Below are 13,309 nucleotides of genomic sequence, written 5' to 3'. Positions count from 1 at the left end.
GACCTAAGCTACAAAGACCAACCCCTCCCATTGCATCCCAGACCATTTTTAGTCATCCTGATTTATATCTTGTCACTGGACCCAGATGGCTCCAGAAGAGAAAGTGAGACTGGTGTCTTTGCACTGCCCTCCCTCACTTAAATACAATTTACTTGCAAGTCATGGCATCACCTTCCTGATGTCATGGTCCTCTTCAAGAATGAAGGACAAACAACAACAAAAACATGGGACTCAATTCTTAGTTTAGCTGGAGCCAGAAGAGTTGACCTGTAAATCATTTACAGATCAAGTACAGGTGATGCAGTCTTGAGGAGAAGCCTGGACTACTGGAGGGGGGTGGGGAAGTGAAGAAGGGAAGGGGTGGTGGTGAGGTAACCAACTCTTCATGAGATCTTATGAAGGTGAAAACTAGATCCCAAGTCCAACTTTCCTATCTAAGTGCTGCTATGCTCACAACCCACCAGAATCTCTTAACAAGATATATGACCCTCCAACTTCAGTAGTCAAGCTCTTGTTAATTATTTTCTGGGACAGTGACTTGTGGTATCTGTCCAGAAACTGCTCTATATTCGAGTGTAATCAGCAGCAATTGCATCTTTTCTGTGCTATTCTCCTGTAAGATTCTGGAGTGATCTACTCTAACCAGACTCCATAAAGCCAAATTTGATAAGGGATGACTCATTTGTTCTCCTCCCTTTTTCTTTCCCCAGCAATCCTCCCTGGCACTTTGGTGCTGTGATATATAACTCTTTTGGAGCTGCTGTCATCCCAGGGAAGGCTCTGGCTATGAGCCCTATGACTGTGGGATTGACCACTGTCAGAGCATGTGAGGTGGAATCCCTGACCCAGTGCTTTCCAGAAGGCTAAGCCAGCAGATTTGGAACAGTCCAGAGTGGGTTTCCTCCCATTTCCCTCACCCCATACTGGCCTAAGGCAGGCATCCAGACAGGCATGATAGAAATACAAGTTTATACTTCCCAATTTTTTGAAGGGGAGGCCACACAGCTCTGGGGGAGACAGGGAGACCAGAGTGTGTAGTGTTTGAGCCCAGAATGGGCAGTGAGGCAAGCCGAAGAAAGACATTCCAAGACTGGCCTCCTGAGGGCCCTGTCTCCGCCCAGGACCTGGCCAGAGCTGGCTTCTTCTATGTAGGGCCTCAGGACAGGGTTCAGTGTTTCTGCTGTGGTGGAATGCTGGACAATTGGACGGCTGGAGATAGCCCCATCCTAGAACACCAGAGGCTTTTCCCCAAGTGCCAGTTTGCCCTCAGCAAGCATACTGGCAATAATCCTGACCTGGACACTTCTGACAGTGTGGATGGGCAAATCTTGAGCCAGTTGCAAAGAATATCAGAGGAGGAAGAAAAAAGGGAAGGGAATGAAGCTACCCTGACTAACAGACCCGCCTATCCAGAGATGGGTATAGAACAGATGCGACTGGCCTCGTTTCACAACTGGCCTTCAGCTGCAATGGTGTGCCCTCAGCAACTGGCCGAAGCGGGCTTCTTCTACACAGGTAGGTTGGACGCTTTACTTCATATAAGCTGATTGTGGGGCCTTAAGCGCAGGTATTAGATTGAAGAAGAGATCCTGGGTTTTACTTCTAGGTCACCCCTTGACTTGAGTCTAGACTTATATTTGTTCTAAATCATTTGTTCCTGCAAGTCTGTGGGATAGGCAAACTATGGATTGGAGACCAGCTGTGGTGACAGACTGGATATGTCATACAAACTGATCCCTGACAACCCTGACAGATCTCTGACAAGTAAGGCTGACTTTACTTGGCCATTGGTCAGACTATAGGGAGCCACGTGTCTATAAATGGGCTGTAAGGAGAAGTTGGTGCCTCTTTTTTCTGTGAACATTTCCTTTTTCCTTAGCTCCATCAACCCTTTCAAACACCTGGTACCTTCATAGATTTGGACACATTTCCATTTTAAAACCTGCTCTAGGATAAGATCAGTAACTTGCGGGTTAATGGAAACCTAGTGTATCCTTCATTGTAGGGAGCTCAGCCTGGCTAGAGTTGAGCTTGTGGAGGTTGAAAACCATCTTGGAGCAGTCCTGGGGTTTAGGCCTATAAACAACCTTAAGGATCACCTAGTTCAACTCTCATTACAGATGTAGCAGAGACCCAGAGAAGGGAAGTGTCCAAAGTCAGACTAGTAGTGGCAGAGATAGGATTCCAACCCAGGTCTTCTGAATCCAACATTCTTTTTGCCATCCCACGCTGCCTGACAGCTTGGGGAGTATATTTATGGAGGTGGGGTGTTGGGTCTTTGTCTCAGACTACCACAGATTATATCTACTAGTCAGATAGTTCTGATTAAAGTCTCTGGAGAGACCAAAAGTGGGGTGGGGTGGTAAGTGGGCCCCTTTTTTTTCTCTGGAAAAGGAGCCTCTCTTCTTTGGCAATGTTCACTGTGCCTTTTGCCCCTTACCAAAAAAAATAAATCCAGCAAAGACCAGCCATTTCCCTCTCTCTGATGGTGCAAAGCACAGGCCTGTGGTTTCTCTCTCCCCTTTCCTCTGGAAACCTTGTGAGATCTGACCTATTATTGCTGTCCTGGTTTTACTTATGAGAGATGATGTAGATATAGAGGAAATGCTACATGTATCTTTGGAGTTACTTCAACACCATGCTATAACACACACTGTCATATGTTGCTACCATTTCCCCCAGTCTGCCTTGTTTTAGGATCAGACTGAGAACACAAAGGAACCTTGAATGCCATTAAGTACAACTTCCTTATTTTACAGCTGAGGAAACTGAGTCAATCAGCTAGTAAATTAGCATTTATTAAGCACGTACTGAGTGCCAGGCATTGTGCTAAGCACTGGGAGTACAAAGAAAGGCAAAACAGTCCCTGTTCCAAAGGAGCTCACAGTCTAATAGGGGAAAACCACAGGCAAACAACCATCTACAAACAAGTTATATACAGGATAAATTGGAGATAATCAACAGAAGGAAAGCATTAGCATTAAGGAGATCAGGAAAGACTTGTTATAGAAGAAGGATTTTATCTGGGACTTGAAGGAAGGCAGAAAATCCAGGAGGCAGAGATGAAGAAGGAAAAATACTCCAAGCATAGAGGACATCCAGTGAAAATGCCTTCAGTCGGGAAATGGAGTGTCTTGTTTAAGGAATAGTAAGGATACCAGGGGCACTGGATCACAGCGTACATGAGGTGGAGGAAGCATAAGATGTGAGAAGACTGGAAAGGCAGATGGGGGTCAGCTTGTGAAGGGATTTGAATCCTGGAGGTGATAGGGAGCCACTAGAGTTTGTTGAATTGGGGAGGGGGAAGAAAGAGAGGGACACAATCAGATCTGTGCTTTAGAAAGATTAATTTGAGGCGGAGAGACCAACCAGCAAGCTATGGCAATAATCCAGGCTTGACTGAGGTGATAAGGGACTGCACCAGGGTGGGTGGCAGGGTCAGAGGAGAGAAGGGGGTTTATGCGAGAAATTTTCTGAAGGTAAAATCAGCAAAGTTAAACCACTTGCCCAGAGTTGTATAGATTGTGCTTGAGGAGGGATTTGAACCCAGATCTCCCCAAATATAAGCACAGTATACCATCTAGTATACATACTTTTGTTCTTTTATTGCTTAAATCATAATAGCCCACTCAGAAATGGAGCGGCCAGAGAGGCAGATGGAGATCAGAGCATTTTTGGGAGATGCATTGGAATCTCCTATCCTGACCCCAAGGGTGCAAACTGGTCTATGACTGCTCCTTCCATCTGGGATCTGGTCCAGACATAGAAGCATCCCAGGAGGGTGGCAATGTCTTCTTGTAGAGATGGGAAGGCTAGGAGAAAGGTAGTGGGAGATACCAGGGCACTGTGATGGGGGGGCAGGGAAATGGGAAGGAGTCATACAGCTGCATTTTCCGCCCCAACTCCCTTACCTGCAAAGTCAGAACACTTCTTTAGCTGCCCCTCTCCCTTCTTGTCCTATTTTTCATCAGCCTCGGGATCCTGAATGTTTTCCTGCTGTAAACAATTTCAGAATTGACCTTTGGAACTTGAGCCTGCAGCTCAATTGGAGATCACCTCTGAGTCCTCTGTATGTTTAACATTGTGGTCAGTGCAGCCAGCGTGGGTCATTTATCACCTCAATGAGACTCCAAATCGTTCTCTACCCTCCCACTTCCAACACAATTGCCTTAGCTGTATTTCCCTGCTTGGTGTAGACTGGATGGCCACTTCTTAGCAGAAAAGGCCAAGCTGTGCTGCCATACCTTCTCAATGACTTGGGTTAATCCCAGACCAGGTCCCAGATTAGACCTGGAATTTATCTATTCTTATTTCTCACACAGTAAATTGCTGGGGCCTTTACTAAAGGTGTCTGGCTCCTCAGAGGGCCAGTGTCAGAAATGACAGAGAAGGATACCCTCCCTGTGAGCTAGTCAGGGCTGTCCCTTGGAAGACCATCCCCTGGCCATCGAGTCCATTGTCCTGGGGCTTAGGAGACTGCTGTTTACTCTCTGGGTAAGTGCCAGACTTACTTACTCCTCTGGGTAAGGAACAGTTCTATTATTCTTTTTCTAGGTTCCTCGGCACCAATAAGTATGTCCAATCCTGAATGGAGTTAAATGCCATATTTTAGGTAGTCTAGAGGGTAGAGGAGCCACTGGAAAAATAACTTTAGAATATATAATAACAGTGACTAACATTTATATAGCACTTTAAGGTCTGTGAAGAATTTTACATCTACATTACCTCTTGATCCTCACAACAGCCCTGTGAGGTGGATGCAGGTATTATCTTTATTTCATAGATGAGACTCTAGGAGGTAAGGTGACTTACCCATGGTCACACAAGTAGTATATATCAGAAGCAAGACTTGAACCCAGGCCTTTCTGATTCCAAGGCTGATTTGCTACCCACTATACCATTTTGCCTTATCATAAGTTAAAATAAGTCACTGGGATATTGATGAGCTTCTAGTCCAAGCTTTCATCAAGACAATCAACTGGGCACAGCTAGGTGGAGCAGTGGATAGAGCACCAGCCCTGGAGTCAGGAGGACCTGAGTTCAAATCTGGCCTCAGATACTTGACACTTACTAGCTGTGTGACCTGGTCAAGTCACTTACCCCCATTGCCTAGCCCCACCCCCAAAAAAGAAAAAGACAGTCAACTGGTATATTTGGTCCAGGCTATCCTGCTTCTTCTCCAGAGCAATAGTCCCAGCTGTCTGTCAGTATCCATGAGATGGAGCTGTCCCTGGAAACCTTTCTGTGCTGTCTTGCAGGCCAGCATGACCATGTGAAGTGTTACTACTGTGATGGGGGCCTGAGGAACTGGGATCGAGGGGATGACCCTTGGAGAGAACATGCCAAGTGGTTCCCTAGGTAACTTGGGGTCCTGTGGGACTGTTATGTGTCTGAATATCCCCAGCTTTCTGATCTAGGTACTTGGCATACCAGTCACACATGGACATGGTGCCCACCTTCAAGGGACTCACAACTGAATATGGGAGACAAGGCAGACCCACATGTCCTATTTGGCACATGTCATTCTGATAGCATTTTGTGCTATGCTCCCTAGGCCAGGTGTTGCACTTCTGCAGGAGAAAGAGAGCCAGGCCTGACTTGGAGAAGTTTATCTTGGCTTTAGAAGTCTCTCCTGCCCCCTCCTCCTCCTCACTCATTCCCAACGTACCCAGTTGTATCTTTTATTTTTATTTTTGCTGCTTTTCAGATGTGAATTTCTGCTTCAATCCAGAGGCAGGGACTATGTCAGCAGAATTCAGGAATCCTCCGGCCTGCTGGACTCCTGGGTAAGTTCATCTGATCCTCCTTACAGGGTTTTTTGGGAATAATGCTTCAAAAAAATCCTGCTACATTATTTATTTTTAAAAAGATGTTGTGATTTTTAGGGCCATGGAGAAGATCCAGGAGAGGTAAATTCCACTTCTTCTACCCCAGGTTAGTTGGGAAACATTTTTCTTCTTATCATAGACTATTAGTGTCCTTGGAGATAATCTGATCTAACCCCCTCATTTTATATATGAGGAAACCAAGGTTTAGGAGTCAAAGTGACTTGCCCAGAGTCACACAGCAGAGTTAGTATTGGAGCATAGGTGTCCTGATTTCCAGCCCAGTGCCCTTTCTCCTCTGCTGTGCTAAATGTCATCTGCTTGCTGCCTATTCTATTCAAATACATGGGGGATGGAAATATAAAATTGAATAAACTTTTTTTTTTTTGCTTTTTGGTGAGGCAATCAGGGTTAAATGACTTGCCCAGGGTCATACAACTAGTAAATGTCAAGTTTCTGAGGTCAGTTTTGAACTCAGGTCCTCCTGACTCCAAGGCTGGAGCTCTATCCACTTCACCGCCTAGCTGCCCCAGAATAAACTTTAAAAAAAATGTTAATATACAACTCATTTGAACAATTTCCTACCTTGATGATCTGTGTGCTTCTTTTGTATTCAAGAGCAGGTCATCTGAATGGTGGACTCTGCTCTTCACCAGCAATAACAAAACCCAAACCCAATTGAAAGGTTGCTTTGTCGTTTAACCTTCATCTTCTCTTCTGCACCTCATTTAGAGTTTGGCTCCTAGAAACTACAAGCAAAGTGCCTTGAGCCTAGTAGATAGTCAGTAAACGTTCAGTGATACTATTGAAATTCAGCCTAGGCTGGGACACAGCCCAGCAGGAATTCCAGCACCTAGAATACTTCAAAAGCAAGCCTTGGTAGGGATTTCCATGTCCTGACTTCTGCCAGATAGGAAGCATGTGAAGTTCGCCTTCCATTGGCTCTGATATTGTCCAGTTCTATTGTATTCTGAAGATGGAAGATGGAGGGGAAGCTAAGGAAATCTGCCAATAGACTTGGGGTAGATTTGGTTCCCCTTCAATGTCCCCATTCTTTCAGAACAAGTCCCAACTCAAACCAGGTGCCTTGATAAGTGTTTATTTCCTGATGGGCAATGGAGAAAGTGAAAGCTTTGGTCTGAAGTTCTCTCACTGTCTTATCCCTGCTGTCATGGGATCCTGCCAGCTTTGTAGGGCTATTCTCCCCCTTTACGAATTTGAAAATGGAGGATCGGAGAGCCTAACTGATTGACTCTCGTTTATATTGTGAACTAGCAGCAGAGATAGAACTAAAGCTCTGGTATCCACATTTCTGGCGAGGAATTCCCTCTACTACAATAGTCTACTTACTGCTTTTGTTGGGTGGCTTGTGAAGGGCATGACTATGGGAGCAAGCTTTGTGAATCCTAATCCTTTCTTTTTAAAACCTGAGAAATCAGACATTGTCAGCCTCATTGTAGAAGACTGCTTTTGCCAGTCTCATGAACAACTCTTTAGGAAAACAGGGACTTGGTTCTGGAATCTTTCCAGGGAGTCCAGCATCACAGATCACTCGGCAAACATTTGTTAAACACTGGCTGGGAACAGAGTACTTAACTAGGTGCTGAGGGAGATACATACAGCTTAGATATGAACCTGTCCCTACTTTTATGGAATTTATAGTCTAGTAGAAAAGGACTGAGACAAGATGGTTGGAAGAGTGCCCTCCATCAACATCATCTATCATCTTGCCTCTAACACAATGGTTCAAACCCTCTTTAACTTGTCTAAAGTAAGACCGTACCTGGTGCCCGTTTAAGGAGTTGAAACAAAGACCATGCATCCAGGGAAAGAACATTGGAGTTAGAGCCAGAAGGCCCATATTGAAATCCCAGGTCTTCCTCTCACCTTGGTGCTTATGTTCTTCACTTTTACTCTGAATAACGTGTTTCCTCATCTAGGAAATGAAGGGGTTGGACTATTTGCCCCCTAGAGTCCCTTCCATTCCTGACACTGTTTCTGTGGTGTTTGTGGGATGAGGGTTTGGAACTAATGCTGCTGCTATAAATTAACCATGGTCTCTCAGGCTTTTGCTGTGTGCTATGACTGTTTCAGGTTATGTGGCAATTGACACAGATTTTAATTCAGGGGTTCTCAATCTTTTTGTGTCATAGACCCCTTTGACCGGCTGATGAATTTTGTGGACCCCATTTTGGAATGTTTTTAAATGAATAGGATAAAATATGTAATATTCCAATATAAACCAATTGTATTAAAATAGTTATCTATCTATATACATATATATTTTAACAAAAACACAAGTTTCTGGACTGTCTGAAATCCATATATGAACTCTCTGGGGGCTAAAGTTAAGAACTCTAGATTTAATCCAATAGTATTAAGATGAGGTTCTCTATTATGTAAGGGATATCTAATTTTCCTCCCTACGTAGTAGACTTGACATCCATATAGACAAGGCCTTCCCATTTGAAATGAGTGCTTCTTTTCTTGCCTTTTTAAAACCCAAGCCTACCCTTAAACAGAGGCACATACCTGTAAGTAAATAGATTAATTAGAGTGATATTCAGGATGTGGCTGAGATATAAGCAGTGTTGAAAAGAGGCAAGGGACTAGATTAGATGCCCCTCCACCTCAACCCTGCCCTATGGCACCTTGGGCAGCATTGACAGCAGCACATCTCCCCTTGGGGTTCAGTGACTCTTCATTCCACTTTGCGGGTAGCCCAGGAAGCCAGGCTTGGCTAGCTTGGCCAGCTTGGCGGCAATCCACAGTGGTAAAAAGTGTGCTGCAGATGGGGTTTGAGCAGAGCATGGTGGAGAGGTTGGTTCTGAGTAAATACAGGCTGGCAACACCGGCCAGCACATCAGCGTCTCAGCTGGTCTCTGATCTTATCCAAGAGGAAGAGAGGAATGCAACAGAGACCAGAGGTACAAACACGTCTTCATTACCTGCTTTAAGTGGGGATGGCTTGTTCAAGTCTCTAGACCTCCCTCATTTCAGAGGCCTTCCCTGAGTCCTCCCACCTTCCTGGGTAGGAGGCCTCTTTGGCCTCTCCTTCCTCTGAACTCAGAATCCCTGATGTCTGTGTTATTCCCTTAGGCACTTATCACCTCCTATCTTTATACTATTCCTCTATTGTTACTTCAGTGTCTTGTCTTCCCAACTATATTATAAGCTCCTTAAAGTCTGAGATTGTCTCCTGGAAAAGTAAGTCAAGATAATTGCTTAAATTCCACCTAATGAGGCCCTTGACTTAACAGTGTGGATTTTGTCTAAAAATGGTTGGAGAAGGACTTCTCAGGGGGTCAGCATGGATGTTAGATCTCATCTAACTCATCTTGACTCATTTTGGGATCACTCCTGCCTCTCAGTTCTGTGTGTATGAGGAACATGAGTAGACTACAGACTACTGTGGTCAGTATATGGAACAAGTGCTATCTGGCTTCCCTGACTAGAGAAAATTTTTCTTCTCCCCTTTCCCTAGTCCCTACCCATGTTTTATTTTGGAATTAGATGAATGAGATTCATTTTATGGAGGAAATTTTTCCCTTTAGAGTTGGATCCTCTCCTGAAAAATTTTATGCCAGTTATCTGTGGCAGCCACAATGGGGAGGTTCTTGTGACATATTTGATTGATTAGAGAACATGTCAAAATTTATAGCCTGTCTTCCCACAGCACCTGCTCTAATGGCATCTGAGCCAAGTACACACAGAAGAGAAGGCCAACCTGAAGAGATCACAGAGACAGGTGAGGGGCTAGGTAGGATCCAGACAATATGTTTACTTTAGAGGTTATCATTTACTTTCTGTCACTATCTTGGTTCTAAGACATGGTACTTGGGCAGCTACGTGGAACAGTGGATAGAGTGCCAGGTCAGGAGCCAGGAAGGGTCATCTTCCTGAGTTCAAATCTGGCCTCAGTCACTTACTGGATGTGTGACCCTGGGCAAATCACTTAACCCTGTTTGCCTCACTTCCTCATCTGTAAAATGAGCTGAAGAAGGAAATGGCAAACCACTCCAGTATCTTTGCCAAGAAAACCCCAAATGAAGTCACAGAGAGTTGGATGCTGACTGAAATGACTAAAAAACAACAGCACCAGGGCTAGCCGGTTCAAAGGTTAGAGCACAAGACAATGAAGCAAATTCTATTGTCATCAGTTGCTCTTGAAGAAACCTTGTTTCTGTGTCCAAAGACTGAGACCTCTGGCCACATATGACACATGGGCATTTAGTCACTAGGAGAACTGGGCAAGAGAGTGTGGATGTTTCAATACACCTCATCCCCATTGCCACAAAAAGAACTCTGAACACACTTTCTATTGACAGTGAGTCAAGAGTCCTTGGACTGCAACCTCGAGATGAACTAATAGGAATGCAAAGCACAGAATGAGGGATGAGAGTTCTCCTCTACCCTGATCAAGACCATCTGGAATACTGTGTTCAGGGAGCCACATATTTAGGAAGGATGTTGGCAAACAAGATCATATCAAGTTGGAGGTGACCAGGACGGAACTTAAAACCATGCCACGTGAGAAGTGAAGGCCAAAAGAACTGTTTTACTTGTAGAATAGAAAACTGTGTTGGGAAATTGGAGGAAAAATAAGTATCTTTGAACATTCAGAGGTCTGACCTGAAGATAAGTTGGTCACATGGGGAGAGTGAGGGATGATAGGCAGTCCTTATTAAGTCAGGAGAAAGAGAGGAAGGCTTCCCGCATGTTGGTCAGTCCCTTTATGTTAGACTTATGAGAGGACATGGACAAAAGTCACCCAGGGTGAGGCAGGCATGAATGGGTTCCAATCAAACCAGATATCACAGATCCATTTGAGTCTTGTTGAAAAGGGATTGGACCTTTTGCTTCATGCCAGAGGGTAGACTTCTGAGCAGTGGGTGGAAGTTGTAGAGGCAGATTTAGATTAGTTGTAAGAAACTTAACAGTGTCTAAAATTGGAATGGGTCTCCTGAAGAGATAGTGAGTTTCTCAGCCCTGAAAAGCTTCAAAAGATGCCTAAACAATTAGTTGATAGGGATTCTGTAAAGGGAATTGCTTCTCAAATATAGTTAGTTCCAGAGACCTCTGTTGTTGTTTGGTTGTTTCAGTCATGTCCAACTCTTTGTTACCCCCTTTGGGGTTTTCTTGGCAAAGATACTGGAGTGGTTTGCCGTTTCCTTCTCCAGCTCATTTTACAATAAGGAAACTGAAGCAGACAGGTTAAGTGACTTGCCCAGGGTCACACAGCTAGAAAGTATCTGAGTCTAGATTTGAACTTGAGAAGATGAGTCTTCCTGATTCCAAGCCCCAGGGCTCTATCCACTGTGGCTCCTAGCTGACCTTTGAGGCCCCTTCAACTGAGATTCTCCAATCTTCATACATGAACAGCAGTCTTATTTTTTTTTAAATACATACCTCTATCTGACTTCCTTTACCTCTCCTCCCTGACCTTGTCTACAGGACCCCTGAGCACTGAGCAGCAGTTACAGCAGCTGAAGGAGGAACGGACGTGCAAAGTGTGCATGTATCAAGTGGTATCCATTGTCTTTGTTCCCTGTGGCCACTTGGTCTGTTCAGAGTGTGCCCCAAACCTGCAGCAGTGCCCCATCTGCAGAGCTGTCATTCATGGGAGCGTCAGGACTTTCCTGTCCTAGCAGAGCTCTGGTGGACTGAGCCATGCTTGGGTGAGTTAAGGGGCTCTCCCCATGCTTACTCTGCCACAAAATGGCTGTGACTTAGATCAGATTAGTTAACCTAGAATGCCAGCAGGTCAGAGATGGCAGGGGCCTTAGTAAGGATCTGGTCCAACTTCCTCATCTAATAGACAAGGAAAAAGGTCCAGAGAAAAGGGTCAAATGGCAAATAGCGGCCTGAAGTTCTAGGTTAGGCCAAGGTCAAATGGCTATTTAAAACTTCCATTTCTCTTCCCTATTTGTAAAATGGAGCTTATCTGAAAGCACTGTTTTGAGGCAGAGAGAAATATTGCCCTGGAAAGGACAAAGAGGTCTTTGCAAAGAAAAAAGTGTCACATGAATTCCAGGTACTATTATGTTTAACTCCTGGGTTTGTTTACTTGAGTGCGAGGCCTCAGCAGTGTGGCAGAGCCAGCCTTAAAGTCAAGAAGTCCAGAATTCAAGCCCTCCTGCTGACATGAACTATCTATGTGACCCTGAGCAAGTCACTTAATCTCTCAATGCTCTAGGCAACTCTCCAAAGGCTATCAATTACAGACAAGGTGCCACCATACATAGGAAGAGTTCCTCAGCTGGGAGTTCCCTATACCAATGAAGTCATAGGTTTAGATAAACCCTATCCCTAGCTTATCTCATGTGAGTAGGTGAGGATTTGGTAAGGGTGATGGAAAGGTACTTTGATCTATAGAGATCTCCACGCCCTGTTACTATTTCCTTCTCCATTGGTAACCTACTGCAATCCAATGTCTGAGTAACAATGAAAATCAACCCTCCCTAGGTCTGGTCCTGACTGACTTGGTCCTTCCAGGAATTGCTGAGTTTGGGAAACCAGTACTGATTTTGGAGCCCTGAAGACATTGGGATAATGGTGGGACTGGTGACCCTGCCTTCTGAGCATACAATGATCAAGTCTCTTACCCAGATGAAGGAGCAAATGAAGTCCCAGTTTCTGACCTCATCATAGGAGCCAAAGCTGCAACTTCAAGCAAGGTTAGGTTAGTTGGGAAGTAGTTAGGGGGCATCAAAGAATAGGGGAAATAGCCCATATCTAAAACTATATAAATCTAAAACAGTCTCATAGGACATTTTTTGTTGGTTAGGGTATATACGTGTGAATTTCTGCTTTGGTTTTTGCTGTGACTGTGTTTGGAGTTCCTTAATTTTTTTGCAATAAAGTTTCTTCTGGTGTAATCAATGCCTCGAGGTCAGCCCTTGAAGGTAGGAGTCATTTGCTGAGGGCCTAATATTTTGTTCACTAATAATAATAGCCAACATTTATATAGTACTTACTTTGTAATAAGTACTGTGCTAAGAGAGTTACAATTATTATCTCATTTGATCTTTACAATATCCTTGAGAGGTAGATGCTATTATTACCTCCATTTTACAGATGAGGAAACTGAGGCAGAGTTTAAGTGACTTGCCCAGTGTCACATAGCTAGTAAGTCTCTGAGGCCAGATTTTGATTCAGATCTTCCTGACTCCAGGCCCAGCACTCTATCCACTGTGCCACCTAGCTGCCCCTAATCTGTTCTCAACCAATCTCCTGCTACTGGCATGATCTCCTCCACCAGGGTTGACTGCAATGAAATTCCATCAGTGGGGAGCCTTGAAACCCTTGAACTTGAACTCCAATCAGTGTGCCTCTAGGCAGGAGGAGGGATGGATGTCTGATCAATAGCTGGTGTCGGAAAGGAATTCCAAAGGCCCTCTGGAGGGCCACTATTTTAGGAGTTTGGATGGACCATCTTTATACAATAGATAGTAGAAAGAGCTGGAAAGGATTTTAGAGACCAC

At 44.5% G+C, this 13,309-nt stretch overlaps 1 protein-coding gene across 1 annotated transcript in view; it reads left to right on the top strand.

Moving 5' to 3' along the window:
* BIRC7 (baculoviral IAP repeat containing 7) overlaps positions 1-12,694 on the top strand; it is a 59,842-nt gene extending 47,148 nt beyond the window's left edge. Inside the window, 9 exon segments of the mRNA XM_027851167.1 lie at positions 711-1,033; positions 1,036-1,515; positions 5,259-5,358; positions 5,708-5,786; positions 5,886-5,938; positions 8,547-8,752; positions 9,502-9,573; positions 11,280-11,503; positions 12,291-12,694. Of these exon segments, the coding sequence (XP_027706968.1) occupies positions 952-1,033; positions 1,036-1,515; positions 5,259-5,358; positions 5,708-5,786; positions 5,886-5,938; positions 8,547-8,752; positions 9,502-9,573; positions 11,280-11,473 (1,266 nt within the window). The 5' untranslated portion in view covers positions 711-951 and the 3' untranslated portion in view covers positions 11,474-11,503; positions 12,291-12,694.
* The last annotated feature ends 615 nt before the right edge of the window (positions 12,695-13,309 follow it).

This window comes from Vombatus ursinus, unplaced genomic scaffold (assembly GCF_900497805.2).
Source record: "Vombatus ursinus unplaced genomic scaffold, bare-nosed wombat genome assembly UNPS02000580.1, whole genome shotgun sequence".
Taxonomy (NCBI): Eukaryota; Metazoa; Chordata; class Mammalia; order Diprotodontia; family Vombatidae; genus Vombatus; species Vombatus ursinus.
The sequence above is the reverse complement of the archived record's forward strand: the minus strand, read 5'-3'. Positions and strand labels throughout refer to the sequence as shown.